Consider the following 20,244-nt stretch of genomic DNA (forward strand, 5'->3'; position numbering starts at 1 on the left):
TACTGTGCATCAACATTCTGTGAAGACTGAGCAACAGCCCTGCAATGACGGTCCCATGAACTTGATGTTACAGATGAGGAAATGCAGGTTCTGAGATCAGATAACTTGACCAAAGTTACATATTCTCGAAGAGATCATGGAGGCAAGAATTCCTAGTACAGGAGCTGGACCCAGGCAGTGGCTTTCCCCATTTTACTACTTTCCATGTGGAACTCCAAGATGTCCAAGAATTCTAACTTTGAGCTAGCTCTCCTGGACACTGTGAAGGTATATTTGTCAAGACAAATAAATTGAAAAAAAGAAATTTAACCATTTGTTAGAATGGTGCATAATTTAAAAATACGTATACATAGGAATTTGGGGCCTGAGTCCCTCAAATGTTAGGGACAGTTCTGATTGTTAAAATGCATTTGTCAGAGAGGAATTATAATTATTAAATGTAGGTACATAACACCCATTTACACCTTCCATTTGCGTAGGTTTTCAATGTCTACAAAGCTCTTTCTCGTATGTGATTTCACTTGATCCTCCTAATCACACACTATAAGGCTGAAAGGAGTTATCGCCCAGGTTTGTCCATGAGGACATTGGAGTCCATGCCTCTGGGGCCTGGGTCACCTCCCCTTGTTCCACTTCTGATTTTAGCAGCTGCATGTGAGCTCAGACTCGTCTCATGGGGCCAGCATCCCACCTCAAGCACAGGCTGTGCTCTTTACTCCTCCTTCTATCCCAGGACTGGCCTCCTTAATCTACAAACCAGCAGAGCCTAGAAGTGTGGGAAATTGTGCCCCTAGGGGAAACTCTCACTCTACAGAGGAGGACAGAAGCCAGTGAGTAATGGCTCCTGTCTTTTTGACAGGCAAATTTGAGTGGAATTCTGGACACCTCAGAGAGATCTCCATGGAATCAAGCCCCTACAGAAGCCCCTGTGGCCTGTCAAGTGACTTCAGTGATACACAGTTTTATGTCCTCATTTTCTGTCTCCCTCTCCCCACTTTCTCATTCCTGCTACCAAATAAAATAAGCTACTTGCACCCAAGCCCTTGTATCAGGCTCTCATTTGGGGACCCCAAACTAGGAGAGGCACTGTGGCTTCAGGAGGGGAAGTGACTTGCACAGGGTCTCCTGCTCCGAGTGCAGGGGGCAGAACTCTCCTCCAGTTCTCCTGGTTCTAAATCCAATGACCTCCTTCATCTCCTTTCAGTTGAGCACACCGGCTGCAATTCTACCTTTGACCAATACGCTGGACTTCAAACAAGTTTAAAAAAATCATGTGTTGGCACAAAATTAATACTAAACAATAAGCATCATGTTTGCTGGGGGTTACAGAGATGATCTGCTAGGCTACCATGAAAAACCTGGCATTTTTCAAAATTTTAAAGTATTACATTGTGCTTTGCTGGTGTGAGACAAGTAAATTAGAAATGCTACCTTTCACTCCACATTTTGCAGATGAGAGAGCTGAAGTTTTAGGACTTTCCGGGTTTCATGTCCAACTACTTTTGGAACCAAGGATTAGAATCGTCTACTCCAGGCACACTCTGGGTTTTGACCACTAAATCTGTTCAACAGCAGGATTGTAGATTATCCTCAATGCAGAGCACTGGTCTGAAGCTTTGCTGTGGGCATCCTTTTTTTAAATTTTTCCAGCCTCTGCTCCTCCCTTTTCTATTAACTGCACCACAGTTTTCCTTTGAGGAACCAACCCTCTTGAAATCTCAATCCATGTACTTCAGGTCTGAATAACCGACCAGTCCATAGTTCCAGAGCTCAGAATATGACAAGAGTCTGACCTGTTAGTGTATTCTCTTCCCTCGTGATTGACTCAGAGAATGGAGAGGGATCCAAGCCAGACCAGTTAGAGTGAATATCAAGATTTTAATGGGTCCATCGAGAAAGAGCCACTCTTTTCCAGGGGGGAGATAAGCTAGTAGACTGCAAGTCTTCAGTGCCTGGTGGCCATCTTGTCACCATATAGGAAGAGCCTGCTTGAAAAGTCAATGAGGCCAATAAAGAGGGAAGCATAGCAAAGAGATGGATGGAGACAGACTCTTGATGTGACACAGATCTATTCTTCCCTGAATTTAGATTTGCCACTGGACTCTGCAGTCACAGGAGCCAATATATTACTGCCTCATCTTCTTTCAAGCTCCTGCCACTTGCAATTCAACAAGTCCTGCCTGAAATGAGCTCTGTACTCAAGCATTAAAGGGACTCAGTACTTCTCTGGAAAAACAAGTATCTGTTTTCCACTACCAAGGAATGGGCTAGGAAGTCAAGAAACAGAAGCAGACCTAATCAAATCTTGGCAGAATCCTTTGTTGCAGCTTCAGAGAACCTCAGGAATGAGGTGCTGAACTAGTCTCTTTGTGAATCCATGAAGCAGCGGGCCTCAGACACATCCCAGCCCCTTTAACGTAGAGAACACCAACCTCACGTTGTTTTCATCAGCCAGGTTCTTCAGTTCAAAATTCAATTGCAACTCGAGTTCAGAGGAAGGACCTTAGACTGGGAATTCCTTTTGCTCATGGTTTGTGTGTGTGTGTGTGTGTTTGCTTAAAATTACATAGCAGCATTGAGAATCCATGTTTTTACATCTGTAAGCTCTTAGAAGAACTTCTAATCACTCTTAAACCCTCTGATAAGCTGAATAATAAGACCTGGAGAGGTAGACAAGAGAAAAGGCTGAACTCAAACTGAGAAACTTGCCCCAGGGCAGTATGGATGGGAAGAAAACAATGAATTGTACTTGTTTTTAAAGGGTGTCTTTTCTCCTCCCTCGAGAAAAGTCACCATCAAATATTTACTTCAAATATAATGTTTCAAAGCCAGGGAGGCAAGTTTCAAGCTTGAAAAGCAGGCAGGCTTTTTGGCAATGGTGCCTCAGGGGTTTTCACAGCCTAGGACCCTCTCTGACTGTGGAGGGGAAATGAGGAAGAGGTAAGGTGAGTGCGGGCAGGTTTACCAGATGACCCATCACAGAAGAGGTGTGGGGACAGGAGCTGGCCCAAGGACAGAGTATAAATATAGGCCTCCACGCCTTTGTCCTCTCTTACATACACATGCAGTGGAGACAACTCTCCCTCTAGTCTTCTGTCATGCTTGGGATACCTGAGGTCAATACCTTGGCTTTTGAGTGTGACATATGAACTTACCTGATGAATTCTACAGAATAGTACTGAATAGGGGAGCTTCCTTCACTCTCTCCAGGTTTCCAAGACAGGGCCACCTCGGAATCAGAAACCACAGTGACGTACGGCTGCTGGGGTGTTGTTGGAGGCAGGCAGGAATCTAGGCAGGACAGCAAACAACTAGAGTTGGCTGTAGTCTTGGCTGCTGGAGAGGTTTCACATATTAAAAAACACATGTGCTTCTTTGTTCAGAACAGCCTCAAAACCCAAACTAAATAAACACACACAAAAAATCACAACTGGATTCACCATGTAGGGTTTGAGTCATTGAGAGCTGGCCTTCCCTTCTTGCTCCAGTATCCCTGGCTGGAAATCCAGGGATATGTCCAGACCATTGACCCTGGGACACACAATGGTGTGTACCCTTTAAAGCTTTGATCACACTCCCTCCTCCTAACAACCTTTCATCTCTGCATGTTGGAATTGATACTTGCGCAAGAGGAAAATGAAATGCTTAGCGTTAGTGTGACTTACTATCAATTCTTTTGTGTATGTGTTTTCTCCCCAGATCTTCAGAATATATGCCAATAGTAGGACATTTGGGAAATGCGCTCATGTGTAAAGATGTAGGAGTCACTCATGAGCCTAGCACCCCAAGGTAACTGCTGTTACTATTTTCATATTCAGACTTTCACATCTCCCAGCCTCTGTTTATACTATTGCTTCTGCCAGAAACATTTTCCTGCCTTCTCTTCCTAGTGAAATCCTATGCGGTTTTCAAAATTCAGACCAAAGATATGTTTCTTTCTGAAACCCTCCCTGAGCCTCGGGGTAGAGGAAGTGCACAACCCTGGGTGCTGCGGGCCCATTGCACAGACCTCGGATGCACTGGAACTGCTTGCTTGCCATTTGCTTCTCCCTCCACAATAAGCTCCTTGTGAGCAATGATGTGATCGAGCCACCTTTGTCCCCCACTGTCCAGCACAGTTGGACTTTGTCGGATCCACAAAAAATCCACACTTTGTTGGATTCCCTTTGTCCATAAAATCTCTTCTCCCAGTCCCCTTCCTCACCTTCTTAGTTCTCACTTACTCATCACATCTCTACTTGGAAGTCATCTCCTCAGGGAATTCTTACATGATCTCCACAGAGGGTCTTCCTTTGTATGTTCTTACAGCACTGTAGGTAGCACTTAGCACAATCTGTGACTGCACACTACTTAGATAACGTGTTGACCCACCCCACTAAGTTCTGAGAGGGCAGGGGCTATGCCTGTTTCTGTTCACCACTGAATTCCCAGAGCCTAGCATAGTGCCTGGCACACAGTAGGTCATCATTGATATATACTAAATGAAGGAATGAATGAATAGCACCCGTCACTTTCCTGTTATGAATGAGGTGAAGCCATTTTACCTTGGGGCAAAGTGGTAACATGCTGAGGAGAACTGAGCCGCCCTTTGCCAGTCTGGCTGTAAGCTGCTATGCTCACTCGATATTCAGTGCCCGGTTTCAAATCTCCGATCACTTCCTCCTGTCAATGACCAAACAGGAAATGTGTCAACGATCAGAAATTCTTTTGGGGCAAACGAGACAATTTCCATGAGGGTTGCATCGTGAGGTCTCTGTGAAATTGCTTGGGATAGAGATTATTTTGTTTTCTCTAGGACTGGCCAAGTTTTAAAATTTGCAAAGCGTAAAACACCATGACATATTTCCCAAGACTAGAGAATTTCCCTTCATTGGAATCTATACTCTGCCCTAGAAATGGGCCTCATTCACCTTATCAGACGTCACTCTTAACATCTGAGTTCTTTGATCAGAGTACTAGGCTGCTGGGATTGAGGTAACAAGCTTTTCCAGGGTTGGAATCCCTCAGTTCTTTCTTTCCATTTGTACATCACAGATGCTCGGGAACTTGCCACAACAGCAAACTGAGGTCTTGACTTGTACCCATAAAGTAGGGACCCAAACTTTGGTTCTCAAATTTTAACCTGCATCCGAATCACCAGGAGGGCCTCTTAAAACAAATTGCTGCGCCTGGCCCCAAGGCTTCTGGTTCAGTAAACCTGGGGAAGGGCCCAAGAATTTGAATTTCTAACAAGTTCCCAAGTGGTGCTACTGCTGGTCCAGGGACCCATGTGAGAACCACTAGGACTGATGATGGATGTGTGTGAACTTCACTTGCACGAATGGCCCTGCCCAGAAAGCCCCAGCTGAAGAAGATTCACTCCACCTTGGGCTTTGGCAAAGGCAATGTGTCCCTGAGGCTACAGCACAAAATAGTAAGTGGGAGCTTGGGTCTCACTGGCCCTAGCACATTGTAGGGGAAAGGACACTTGCTTTGGAATCAACTAGTCTTGGGCTTGAATCCTGATTCTGCCACTTATTGCTGGCTGTGGCCTTAATATTAAACTCCCTGAGCCTCAGTTTCTTCCTCTGTAAAATGGTGATGATATATAACTATCTTGCATAGTCATAATATTTGGGATAGTGTGTGTAAACTAGCTGGTACCCAGGATGTCCTCAAGAAGCAGGTTGTAATGATTATTGTCCTGTCTCCTCTTCTCTGCTTACCTAGATTCCATCACCTCTCTGAGGCCCAAATCTTCCCCTTAATACCTGACCACAAGACCTGATCTTACCCTACTGACTGTTGTACCACTAATTTAACACTTACATATGTGACAAATTATTACTATTTCTCCTATGGGATGTAAGCCTCTTGAGAGCAGGGATCCTGTCTTGAATTTCTTCACAACCTGTTCCGCAGATGATGAAACATTCATTGTAGCTAAGGAGAATAATCAACTGACTAACAAGACGTGCTTAAAGGAGTCAACAATTACTGAGTGCTTACTACAGTAGTTCTTAACCCTGAATGCCCATTAGAATCACTTGAAGATCTAAAAACATACTGATGCCTGAACTCCACTCCAGACTGCTTAAATCAGACCCTGTGGGGGGCAGGGCCTGGTGTCAGTTTGTTGAAAGCTCTCCAGGTGAGGCTAACGGGCAGCCAGGTTTATGAACCATGGGTCCAGGGCTTGGCTCACCTCCTGTGCTCTGAATTCCACCTGTCCCCTTTCCTCCCTCCTGTATTTCCATCCTCTCTCTCCCTTACTGTATTTACTGTGCTTGAGTTGCTCCCGTCTTGACAACAATCAATTTCCCCATCATACATGTGCCCCACCTCCTCTCCACAAAGGCAAACTTCTTAAAGAAGTTGTCTCCACTTCCTCAGCTCCTATTCACTCCTCAACTTACCCTCTGGCCTCTCCTCACTACAAACCTATTGAGATTTTCTTACCAGAGTCATCACAACTTTGTAGTAAATCCAGTGGGAATGTCTCAGTCTTTACTTGACTTTTTGCAGCTTTCAATACTGTTGCTCACTCTTGCTTCTTCAATTTCTTGGTTCCCTTGGAAGCCATGACTCTGCGCCTTCTTGGTCTCCTTCTACTTCTCTTACTGCTCCTTCCCAATATCCTCTACCCACTCACTACTTTCTGCTTGCCCCTGATGTGTTGGTCTTTCCAGGGGTTCATCCGTCATCATCTTCTCCTTTCACTCTGTAGTCTTGCCTGGGTAAGTTCATCTACTACTCACTTAGCTTCTAGCACCACCTTCACATGACACCTCCCAAATCTGCATCTCCGGCTCTGACCTGCTTCTTGATGTCCAGATGTGGATTTGTGACTATCTCTTGAACATCTCTGCCCAACAACTACCAAGCAATTCAAGTTCAACATAACTAAAGTTCAAGTCATTGTTCCTCCTCCTACTACCACAAACAAAACAAAAATTGCTTCCTTTCTTGTGTTTTCTCTCATTACTCAAACCAGAAATTCTTGACACTTTCCTCTCTGTGTTCATCCCTCCTCCCTAATCACCGTTCAAACACTTACCAATATACTTACCAGTCCATCTGCATGGACATTTAAGTCCATGTCCTCATAATTATGAGACTGATCCTGATTCTCCCTGCCACCAATACTTCCTGCATCTCCAGTCTAGGCTCCACCCTGCTAGAGTTATCTTCCTAAACACCAAATCTGATCATGTCTCTTCCCACTTTAAAACTCCCTTACAATAGCATATTTGTGTCCCCCTGTTTATCCTTCCAGCATCATCTCGTGCCACTTCCCTTCCTTACATTCTACATTCCAGTCATACTTAAGAACTTGGCAGGGCTCAGATTTATGCCATTCAATTCTTTGCCTCTGGGCCTTTGAACCTGCTGCTCCTTCTACATGAAATGCCCTTCTCCCTACACTTGCCTGGCTCGCCCCTGCTCATCCTTCATGACTCAGTTCAGCTGAGACATTACCTCATTTCTCTGACCCCCCAGCCTCCAGTCTAGTTAGGCGCCCCTCCTCTATCCTTCCCTGATGTCCTTGGTATACCTCAATCTTAGCACCACTCACCTTCTATTGTAATAGTCTATTTATTTGTCACCTTCTCCCCACCCAATTGAGGGCAGGAAGCAAGTTCTTATTCCTCTGGCATCCCAAAGCTTAGCATAGTACTATCAGACATGTAGCAAATGCTCAGCCAATGCTTTTTGATGAATGAACAAATGAACTAGTGAGAGACTGAAAGAAATCAAACCAAGATGTCCAATATACACAGATGACCTCATCAAGAACCAGCTTCTACTACTGACCCCTCCATCTTGATTAACAGCATCAGTACCTCTGCATCTGGCCCTGGAGTTAGTAACTCCGGAGACAAACTGACTTCCTCTTACCCACCTCCCTCTAGCCACCTCCACACGCCTTTCAGACCTGCTTCCTTCTTCCATTTCCTTTGAATCCTTACCTGGGTCATTTCTAGAGGCTCCTAGAGGGTGTCTGTCTCCAATCCTTTACTCCCTCTCTCCCCACTACTCCATCCTACATGCAGCTGCACAAGGGGTCTTTGCTGAACATATGAATCTGCTTTCATAGCCCCATCCTGCTCAAATTCTCTGCATCTGTGCCACCGTCTGTCCCCCGGATTCATGTCCAGTTGGGTGGTTAAGAGACTGGAGGTAGCAGGTGGATGCAAGACTCCTGTTCTCACTCCTCTCCCAACTGCCACCCCAAGCTTGCCGTATGGGAGCAGAAATACACTTTCAAACCAACTTGATGCTCTCACAGGCTTTTGTTTTAGGATCTTTTTCTCCTGTGACATCATTACGCTGTATAAAGTAGGGGGGTAGCAATGTGGTTTCATAAATAATTATAGATATTAGCTATGAGCCAACACCAAATACAACTACCATTAGTTACCATTTACTGGGTGTTTTCTCTGTTCCAGGAACACGTATAACCTGATTTAATTCTTCCTTCAGTCCTATGAGGGCGGTATCACTCTTGTTTTCATTTACAGAGGAGAAAACTGAATCCCTGAAAAGCTAATTATTTGCTCAAGGACATTTTTCTTTTTTTAAAGATTGGCACCTGAACTAACAACTGTTGCCAATTTTCTTTTTTCTTTTTCCTGCTTTTTTTCTCCCCAAATCCCCCCAGTACATAGTTGTATATTTTAGTTGTGGGTCCATCTAGTTGTGGCATGTGGGACGCCGCCTCGACATGACCTAGTGAGTGGTGCCATGTCTGCGCCCAGGATCCAAACCCTGGGCCGCCGAAGCGGAGTGCGCGAACGTAACCACTCGGCTACGGGGCCGGCCCCTCAAGGACATCTTTTTATTAAGTTGCAAAGTGGAGGTTTCAACCTGCTTCATTTGACTCCAAAGCCCAAGTTTAATTCAATAAAACATGTAAAAAATATTAAATAACCTTTAAATCAAAGAATACTTATAGAACACTGAAGATCAGATTATTTTATCTATAAACATGGAGGTTTATGTATCAGAAATTTAAAAGCTATTACTGAAAATCAAGAGAAACTATACTTGTAGAAGTTCCTTATGAAGATTAAAAAACAATTAAACTCTTTACTGGATATGGAAGAATAGCACTACCTTAAGCCAGGAATATTCTGAGAGGGAGAAGATGAACTTGCCAGAAGCCAACTATTTCCAGCCTTTTCCTGTGTCTTTCCTGTGCTGACAGGCTGGTAACTTGGCATAAGGGAGCAAGGGTCAAGGGGACTGAGTAAATGGGATCATGAAAAGAGGGGCTGGATTCAATGACTAAACCATCACTTCCTCTGGCATCACTCCTCCAAATGGAATCCTTCAGTATATTGTGACTCGTGATAACCCTTGAATTCTTAAGTAGAATACCACACAATTCCGCAAGTCTTTGTATCTCTGTCCTTAAGTGTCTTAAAACCACTGCTTCAGCCTTGAGTCAAACTAGATAAGATGCTAAATAGACTCTTCTCCAAGCAGAAGAACAAAGTGTTTTGTTGCCTTGTGGAAATTAGAAAACAAGTCAAAATATTTCTCTCTCTTGGACTTTATTTCTGCACAGGATGAGGAGAAACAAGAGAGAAATTGCTGCCTGGAGTAGAGGCCGCAGTTAATTGAAGTCTCCCCTGCTCACTCCCACACTTTTTGGGTTTTTGTTTTTTTTTTTGGCAAAGTCTGGTGATTTGCTGCACAATAACCCTGCTGTGTGTTTGTCTAGCACTTTATGAAATGCAAAAACCCCTTCCAAAAGTTGTCTCCATTGTCTTCTCAATACCACCCGTGGCTGTTGTGCCATCAGAGAATTGACATCCATGGAAGAAAAAAGCAAGACCAGTTAGTTCACTGAGCCCAAGGAGCAAGCTTGGATAACTTTGAACCAAGTGAGCTATTCCCTAGGACTCCTGCCTCCTTCACAGATCGCCAGAAACAACAAACTTTCCTCTGATGGTTGGTATAATCTTAATAGTTTGCTTTTATCTGTCATTTTGGAATTTCTAAAATCCTTGCACACCATTGCTACGTTTAATCCTCACAACAGCCCTAAGAGGTCATTCTTATCATCCCCATTTTACAGATGATGAAACTAGGCTTAGAGAGTTTATAAAATGCCTTTGGGGACAATGGGTCTGGTTTCTCTCATAAAATGCACTACAACTTAATATGTTTTCAATTGCCGACTCCCAGACATAGTATGTCAAATTCTCAGGCCACCTGGTTTTTCAGATGTCCAGCTGCCTTTTCCACATCTATATGCCTGTCCCATTTCCTCTGTTCACAGTCTGTGACAGAGATGACTCACTGTCCCCACATATCCATTCTTTCCTTTCTTATAATAGAATCCTCATATTTCATTTGGGCCATGGCCACTCAAAGACTGCATTTCCCAGTCTCCCTTGCATCTAAGTATGGCCATGTGACTAAATTCTGTTCAACAGCATGCGAATGTAAATACTGGGGCAATTTCTGAGTTACCCCTTAAAAGGAAAGGTTGTGGTTCCTTTCCTCTCTTCCTCACCTGTTAGCTAGAATGTGGCAGTGTGAGACATTTTGGACTTGGGGAGGAGGGCCAGAGGGGTTGGAAGAGCAAGAGATGAAAGGATCCTGGGTCTCTGACACAGGGAAGCAACCAAAAGAGCCCTAAATTAGAAATATCAAGTTAAATAAGGGAAACATGAATGCACATCTTGTTAGAATCACAGTTATTTTGGATTTAGGGACCACTAGACTTTTATTCTAATTAATTCTTGACCCAATGTACAAAAACAACCTGGATAGCTATGTAAGAGGAGCCCCTGAAAAGATGGGACTATTCTTTACAGAATACCTGTTCATTTTGCAATGAGGAAACCATGCTGAATGGTTCTGAACTGAAATATCTGACCCTGATTTCAGACCTCACCTTTACTCCTTCTATGCTGCACTTTTCTCCTACTGTTTTGTTTCCAGAAACGAAGCTGATGTTGCCCTGTTCACTAGTCCAGACATAAAGCTACTACACAGTGAGGGCATCCAATGGGCACTGTTGAGAAGAGGCAATGAAGTGGGAGAGCCCTGGACTAGGAGCCAGGAGACCCAGGTTCTAGGGCCAAATAGCTGCGTGGTCTTGGAGATGCCACTTAACTTTTCTGGGCCAAAGTTTCAACACCAAAATTCTATGATTCTTCTAAAATAACCTTCATTGGTAGGTAGGAATTTTGAATTCAACTTCACTGTTGACTCTACAAGCAAAGGCTGGGCCTCAGTTTCCTTAGGGGAAGTTGGAAATATCTAGCATCATTAGATGAAAGGTACTAGAGAAATAGAAAAGTGCTATCTTCCAAACATCCTTCTCCCAGTGGTCCTCAGAAGGCTGTGCAGGCCAGAGTGGAGAGAAGAGTTGGAGGGATTGCCATTGCCTGAGTGGGCACAGAATGTTAGACTATTTTCCAGGGTTTTGCAGGAGGGGCAGCATTGGCTTTGGGGCTGGACAAATCTTCCTTGTACGGGTCTGTCCTGTGTATTGCAGGAGAGTCAGCATCCCTGAAGCTTGTCCACTAAGATGCCCACACATACTTCCATATGCCCTACAGGGGACAAAGGAACTCCTATTTGGGAACCATTGCTAGTTGACGCCCTCATTTTATAGTCAAAGAGAGATTCAGAGGGATTCGGTGACCTTGCCCAAGGTCACCCTTGCTCTGGTGACAGAGCTGGGACTAGATGCAAGTCTCGTGATTCCTGGCTAAGTTTTCTCTCTGTAAGCTTTGATAAGACCTAAATAGAATCACTGTTCTGGATCAACCAGACCAGTGGACTCCAAGGCACAGTGGTGGTACATCTCCCTGTGTGAGCAAGACAATCTACTGAGATGCTCGAAGAAAACGTAATCACTTTCTATTTCTGTTTTATCTCCTTCTCTAAAATTCTGTGAGATTTTATAATGCACATATTAGTAGAGTAGCATATGTATAATTTATAAATACATAAATATACATATATTGGCACGTGTTCAAATATTTTTTAACTGATAATACGCATGATCAAAAAATGTGGAGACCACCACTTTAAACATCTGTGTTTCTATTTCTAACTCCAAAAAATTATCAAATTGCCCTGATTTGCTTCATTATTTATTTTTCCAGGATGAAAACTCCAGGTTATTCTTCTAAGAAAAAGATAAGTGTTGAGGCAGCCCTGATGGCCTGGTGGTTAACGTTTGGTGTGCTCTGCTTCGGCTGCCCGGTTGGAGTCCTGGGCGTGGAACCACACCACCTATCTGTCAGTTGTCATGCTGTGGTGGCAGCTCACATAAAAGGACTAGAAGGACCTACAACTAGAATATACAACTATGTACTGGGGCTTTGGGGAGGGGACCAAAAAAGAGAGAGAGAGAGAGGAAGAGTGGCAACAGATATTAGCTCAGCACAAATCTTAAAAAATGAAAGTAAGTGTCAAATGCTAACCAAATCAGAAGCCTCGATATCAGCAGATTATCAGAGAATTCATCTGAATTCCACATAATTAGCCAGGTGATTTTGGTCATTTCATCATTTAAGTCAGACTAACCGTTTATCAACCCAATCTTCTGTTTGGTATTCAATCCAGAAAGCCAATCAACCAGTTTTAGGTGAGCCCGTCCTGTCTCAGTGAGAAGGTCTGGAATGGTTAGAGGAAGGAAAGAAAGGAGAAGGAAAAAGGAGGTAGGGGAACCACCCCCACAGTGGTGCTCACCGGTTTAAATATTTTCTCTCCTTTTCCATCTTTTTCACCTAGTCTTGGAACAGAGCTTAAATTACTTCAACCTTTAAAAATGTTCCTCTTAACCTTACTCTGCCTTGTGAGATGAAGCAGGGCATACAAGAATAAAAGCAGATTCTTTCTAAAAGATTAAAAATTCACTGGGAATGCTCTGCAGGCCCTGCTTACACTCTAACTAAGCACTCTCCATTGGGCCTTAATCAGTATGAGGGAGATGCAGAAAAATCAACATTTTGATGAAAAGAGACCCCCTGAATCCTGGGCCAGGGCAAGGGTTTAACTTTTCTAAAGCATACTTAGAAAAATCATGTGATGATCAGATTGTCCTTGGAGAAAAAACAAAACAGCATGAAAAAGAAAGGAGAAGTTGTAGGACTAAAATGAACCCAAAGAGTAGCTGCCCTTCCGCCATGTACAGCCGACGGCAGCAAACACACAGCTTCCTGATATGAAGTCTACTGACCACTCACTCAGCTCTTGTTGTGCCAGGCGTGGTGCTGAGGGCTCCACGAGCATGAGCTCGTTTAATGCTCACAGGAGCCTCATGCTATGGGATGACAGGATATAGCACAGAGGTACCCAAACTTTCTCTGTTCATGGCACATTTAGTGTCTCATAATATTTTTATAGCACCTCTAATCCAAAAGAAATGCCTCACAGTTCCATTTACTCAGTAGTTACAGCCCAATGACCCGGTAGAAGCAGTTCACATCAATGTTGCTGCTTCCATTGAGAAGTTCAATTATTCCATAGTGGCCCTGTGAGTTTGCTACCGAGCCCTGGAACACCCTAGGACACAGGTTGGGAACCACAGATATATTACCCAGGATATAGATACCATTCCAATCCCTGTTCCGTCGATGGAGGAGCTGAGACCCAGTAAGGTTACCCAGCTGGTTTGTTGTAATACAGGAATCTGAATGCGAGTCATCTGAATCCAGAGCCCACTCTGCTATACCAGACCCTTCCCTCCCCTCTTCCTGAATCACAGCTTTATGTCTTAGTCGTTATTTCCTCTCTCCATTCTGTGTATTCTGCGCCTCCCCAACCCTCCACCCCCAGCCTTAACACACGGGCAGGTACACATGCATGCTCATTCCCTTGGTTCAAACCATTCCTTTCCATTTGAATGCCCCTCCCTCCCCTCTGCCTTTCCAGAAACGGCTCCCACTTCAATTCTCAGCCCCAAATTTTACCTGTTTACCACTTGTTCCTACACTAATCTCTCCTTCTTCAAAACCTCAGTCTGTCTATTAAGTGGCATGTTAATGACATCTAGTCTTATGTTGCTCTCTAATTGCTTTATTAGTATAAATGTGGTTTTCCCAATAAGACTGAAAGCTGCCCAAAACAGTGACTGTGTGATATCTTGGGCTGGGTAAAAGTTTGTTGAAATCAGCAAGGTGATCAAATGCTACACTTTGATAGCATACTCTAATGCCTGGATGTAATCAACAGAGAGAGTATTTTAACATAAGGTCAGTGATCATCAGCAATGATAACTAATGTCTATATGGCTTCTTTACATTTTACCAAAGGCTTTTACATACACAGTTTTATTTGTCATTCACAACAGTGTAATTATTATATCCCTGTCATGGAGAAAGGTGAGTCGTGAGTGACTGTGGCCAAAGTTACCCAACCTGCAAGAGGAGCAAGGAGGTCTGGAAGCCGAGGGTGCCTGTGTCCCTCCCAACCCTCTGCTTCACGACTGCACTGCCATTGTCTTCCCAAGGATACCAGCATCTGGCCCGGGTTCACGTGGCGGGGCAGGATCCTGAGTTCAGAGGCACTGTCCAGACTCCAAGATACCTGTCACCAGCACTTTGCCCTCTGCCCGGACTGTGCTCCAGTCAGAGCGGTGAGCCACACTCGCTGCAGGACAAGAGGCTGGGCAGCTGGGGACACTGCTAGGATGATGCTGGCCCCCCTGGTGGGGTCCAGGGGCTTGTTGAGAATTCCAGCGCTGTCAAGGGGCTGCAGAACCTCAACCAGTGGTTTCCTAGCCAGAGCACAGCTCAGAAGTCAGTCTGCCCTGGATTACAGTCAAGTCTGTTACTTGCTAATGTATGATTTGGTGAAAGCTGCTTCACCTCTCTGAGCCTCAGCATCCTTGTCAGTAAAATGAGGTTGTAGGATAGTTATGAAGATTAAACAAAAAAACAGATGTAGAGCATGAGGGAGCGTGCCTGGCAGGTAACACTCAGTAAGTGATGGCTGCTTATCACGGATGACAAATAGGTTCACACTATGTGCTGCACCCAGCAGAGACTTATTAAACAGGAGTTAGAAACATTACCACCACCACCACCATTACAGCGGTATTCTGGGCACTGGTGTTAACTCCTTGTAGAGCAATTCAAAAGGCTCTGGGCTGTAGAATGGGGAAGGAGGAGGAGAGTGAAAGAAAAGAAAACAGAACACGCCTAAGGCAGAACAATTCACCCGGAAACCTCAAGAGGAAACGGAAAAGAAATAGACGAAGAGCCAACAACTTAGTAGAAGGATAGGGTGCCCAGCTTGAGAATAAAAATAAACAACTTGGACCGTTTGAATACACACTGCAAATTACATCATTTTCTTCTGCCTTGTGTCTTCTGGTAGTTGGGAAGATACCAATATGTCATATTTATTTACAAAACTTTACTGGGATTTCAAAAAAATCAGAACTGAATTTTACAACAACAACAAAAAAAAGGGAGGGGGAACCCTGTGAGGTGGCTGTTTTCTCCTGTGATTAATGGGGTGGGCTGAGTCCAGGGTAGAAGAGCTTTCTTCACACGCCTGCCATTCTAGGAGACACAAATGCATGTGATGAGGTAACGTACACGAAAGACATTTATACATCCCAGAGGACTATACAAACATTAGTTATTACATATACAGTGGTGCACGCACACAGCAAATTAGAAATCCTTCTGATATTGCTGAAATGCCAAGCACCCCTGTGCTTTTGAGGGCGCTGTAGGGGTGGAGATACTCACAGTGGTCGGGGTGTCCTGGCTGAGCAGCACACTCTGCGACCGCTCCTGCAGGGACTTATCTATGCCAACCTCCGAGTAGAAGACCTGCAAAAGACACAGACGTCCAGGGTGAGGGCAGAGTCAGTGTTTCTCTACCAGCTCAACGGACCTGCGGTTCTAAGGGCACGCACAGCCACAGTGGGTTCTGAAGTGCATTGCTTCACCTCACACATGCTTGTTCCGTGGCAACAAACATCAGAAATACCCGGCTGGGGTCTCAAACTCAGAAGCCTGCAGAGGCCAGGAGGAAGGCACATATCAATGAGGTGGGATGGAGGGGGCATGACTCTCTCAGACAATCTTTCATTTTCCCACTTTTGATACAACATGAGTCCAGAAATACGTTTCTCAGTTTTAAGAAGACAATAGGACCAGGGCCATGATAAATGGCTACTCTCCCTTGGTGAAAGGGACACAGTAGGGGTTGGTGGGTCTGGGGTGTTATGGTGGGCGGGGGGAGGGCTAAGGTCCCATGTAAAGTGAGCAGCTCGGCTCCAGCAGATTTGGTGCCCCTTAGGAAGGTGGGCCCAGCGAGGTCAGCTCTCCTGATCTTCCCAGAGGTTTCAGAACTCCAAATATTTCTCTGAAATCTCCTGACTTTGAAAATTGACACTTTTAAAAACACTGTTAAAGAAAACATTTTTGTGAACAGAAATCAGTCCAGCTCCGTCCTCCACTTTGCCTGTTCACACCTTTACTTTAATTCAGATTTTATATTTTGTACTTATTGGCACCTTTCCACGGTGACTCCCTATTCTTTCCCATTTTTCTGCTTTAGTCTCCAAATTTGACGGTGGGCAATCCGATAGCAGGAACCACGTCTCCTACTCAGTTTATGTTTTCGCATCCCTGAACAGTACAAGGACGCAGTAGATCTTAGTTGACCTTCAGGGCACTTACAACGGCCTTAAAAGAGAAATATTCCCTCTGGTTTCATTGGGGGAGAACGGGGCAGTCACTAATGTGGGAGGGCTGATAAGGAGGCCATATAGATGAGGAGCACAGATGGGAAGGGCATACAGTTACCTCAACACGCCCTCTACAGAAACCCCGGTGCTCAGGTACTCACAGTATACCCAATGATGGGGCTCCCCGGATGCCTTGGCACCTTCCACTGGATGCTGAAAGCTGTGCAGTTCAGTGCGCCCAGCACGATATCAAGAGGAGGCCCCACCTTGCCTGTTTTGTTTTTGCCAAAACAAAAGAGATTGTGTTAGAAGCTCCATGCATCTCACCCTGGGTATACTCACACAAGATATACAAGAGTGCACTTATGGGTGGAGAGCTTACTTAAAGATGCTTCTGCAGGCCAGGAATGCAGCCATCTCTCCGGTATGCCACACCTGCGTCAGCTGACTTCACCAGAACCCTGCTATCCCCTCCCAACCCGGCATTGGCAGGGACATCGGTCCAGCTGTTGCTCTCAGTCCCTTCTGTAACTTCTCATACCTCAGGACCAGCAAAGGGAGACGCAGGCGAGCATAGATCGGACATTTCTGACTCGACTCTAGGAGCTCGGAATGTATTGAAGCACAATGATAGGATTTTTTTTTAACTCAGTAACATATGTGTGTTTTATATGTATGTTATATAGATATGTCTGTTAATATAGCTAGTGTATTCTTATTGAAGGACATTTCAAAAATATGGTTAACTGTGGGGGCTGGCCCCGTGGCTGAGTGGTTAAGTTCCCGCACTCCGCTGCAGGCGGCCCAGTATTTCGTTGGTTCGAATCCTGGGCGCGGACATGACACTGCTCATCAAACCACGCTGAGGCGGCGTCCCACGTGCCACAACTAGAAGGACCCACAACGAAGAATATACAACTATGTACCGGGGGGCTTTGGGGAGAAAAAGGAAAAAATAAAATCTTAAAAAAAAAAAAATATGGTTAACTGTAAAATGGGGTTAGGAAATTTCAAATGTTTTATTGTATCCTTCCTTAAATAATTTTGTGGTTACAAATGTTTTGTGTATAAAAATAATATATGCAAATTGCCAAAATTTAGAAAATACAAAAAATAATAACTATAACTCTACCATTCGGAAATTAGTCATGCCAATATTTTAGTACAGTAGAGCTCCTTTTAATCAATGCAATTTTTTAAAGCTATATATATATATATAAAATATATATTTAAAGATACATAAGTATATATAAAGATATAAATAAACATATATATATATATATATTTTTTTGAGGACAATTTCCCTGAGCTAACATCCATGCCCATCTTCCTCTACTTTATATGTGGGATGCCTGCCACAGCACGGCTTGATAAGCAGTGCATAGGTCTGCACCTGGGATCTGAACCAGCGAACCCAAGGCCGCCAAAGCGGAGTGTGTGAACTTAACTGCTGTGCCAGTGGGCCAGCTCCTAAATATATATATTTTTAAATATAAAGACATAAAAGATGCAAATTATATACTGCATATATAATTTTTATTTTTCTTTTGTGTTCATTACGTATAATATACATTCACAATTTTTAAATCAATTTTAAATTCATAATTTTAAATTAGTATGTGTAATATATATACTGATAATATAAATTTACTGATTAAAATCATTATTTTTAATGGCTGTTAGCTCTTCCATATAATGCATGTGCCATCATTTAAAGATGTCTCATTCTATTATTGTTAGACACGCAATTCATTTCCAATATTTTGCTGTTTTAAATAATGCTCCATGCAGGCAGGAGCTAGGTGTGTCCTACTCTGAGCACAGAGCCTAGTAAATGGAAACGCTCAATAAATATTCCTTAGGTGAGTGAATGCTCTGCAATTTGATTTTCTACTTGCTAATATGTCCTAAGGGTCTTTCTTTTTAAGACTGCGTATAATTCTCCAGCATAGCTATTAGGAAGCTTTCCTTGCAATTCACAGAGATCTAACATGTCTATTTATTGGACTGCTGCTGGGACCTCCCATCAGTGTTTTCAACAACAGAACCCACGCCCTTTCTGCTGGGCCAAGTAATAGAGGCTCAGTGCTGTCACTTGGCAAGAACTGTGAGGCCAGAAGTCAGCTGCCACCTGCCCCATAGACACTACCACTGCCACCACTGTCACCACTCAAGGATTTGACCCTAAACTATTCTGTGGTTCTGCCTTGGTCCAAGATTTCAAGTCTCATCTGATTGGCAAAACTTATGTCATGTCACTCTCCCTTGGCTCAACCAAGGGGTCGAAGAGGAAAGATCAATCATTTTTAGTTTCCAAACTGGGAACTAACAGGATGAAGGGAGTCCTGGGAATTGTTCTTCTATCAAGAATATTCACAGTACAGAAGTGTCCCCAAAGGAGGATAGGACCATAGGAAAGAGCAGTGGGAGCTGGGATGGCCAGATACTCTGCTACACAGAGCATGCATGCACACTAACCGTTACTCCATTGACTGACATTTAGGTTGTTTCCAAAATCTTACTGATAAAAATAATGCTGAGAAGAACATCTGTGTATATGCTTTTTTGATAGGATGGATATCTATTTAAAATCATAGGTATATGCATTTTAACTTTTAATAGCTACTCATTTATTGCTCTCCAAAAAAGGTTAAATGAATGAATCTTTAAGTACATTCAATTATTTCATTTGGGTAAACTCTTGAAGCAGAATTCCTATAGTTAAGACAGAGGTTCTCAGTCTCCACACTATTGACATTTTGAGCCGGATAACTTTTTGTGGGGGCTGTCCTGTGCCTTCCAGGATGTAGAGCAGCATCCTTGGTCTCTACCCACCAGACGCCAGTAGTACCTAGTTATGAAAACTGACAATATCTCCAGACATTGCCAAATGTCCCCTGAGGGACAAAACTGCCCCCAGTTGAAAATCATTGATGAATTAATATTTTAAAGACTGTTTATAAATATAGCCAAACTTAATCTAGAAAATTAATCAATTTAGAAGCCTATGGAGAATGCCCAGCATAAATAACACATCCTCACTAGATCTGAGTATTACTTAAAAATCCTTGCTAATTTGATAAGAAAAAAATTGAGTATTTTAATATCTTTCTTGGCTATTTTTCTTCCTCTGTGTTTTGCACATTTTTCAACTGGGTTGTTAATTTTCTCATTGATTTAAAAGAACTCTTAATATATTAAAGATCCGAAGCATTAGCCTATAGTTTCTCTATGTAGTTTTAAGTTTGGGCCCGCTGTATAATTACCCGCTATTGGCCAGCTTTTTTGCTGAGTTAAGAGGTCTATGATAAAATCTCAGGAGGGTAGGGAATAGGGGGAAAGATAGTGGAAATGATTTATGAGACCCTCACAGAACCACAGAATAACCAGTAAGCACAACCTCATCGTATGTTCTAGGAATAGCACTTACTCCCTTTACTTTGGGAAAAATTACAACTGAACAAGGCAGGCTACTTGAGTCAACAATCAGAGAACTGGTCCTTGTATTCCTTGTGTATCCATCATGGTTCAGTGCAGAAAACGGAGAACACCAGGTATTTTAAGCAGAAAAGTGGTTGTAAAATCTG

The 20,244-nt window shown here is 43.5% G+C and overlaps 1 protein-coding gene across 1 annotated transcript in view; it reads right to left on the reverse strand.

Moving 5' to 3' along the window:
• The window catches only part of EGFLAM (EGF like, fibronectin type III and laminin G domains), a 173,043-nt gene that overhangs the window by 95,127 nt on the left and 57,672 nt on the right, over positions 1–20,244 (reverse strand). The window contains exons 2-5 of the mRNA XM_046672151.1: positions 16,819–16,928; positions 15,711–15,794; positions 4,545–4,662; positions 3,156–3,291 (exon numbers count right to left, since the gene is read on the reverse strand). Coding sequence (XP_046528107.1) covers positions 3,156–3,291; positions 4,545–4,662; positions 15,711–15,794; positions 16,819–16,928 — 448 coding nt within the window. The remainder of the gene's footprint in view (positions 1–3,155; positions 3,292–4,544; positions 4,663–15,710; positions 15,795–16,818; positions 16,929–20,244) is intronic.

This window comes from Equus quagga, chromosome 9 (assembly GCF_021613505.1).
Source record: "Equus quagga isolate Etosha38 chromosome 9, UCLA_HA_Equagga_1.0, whole genome shotgun sequence".
Lineage (NCBI taxonomy): Eukaryota > Metazoa > Chordata > Mammalia > Perissodactyla > Equidae > Equus > Equus quagga.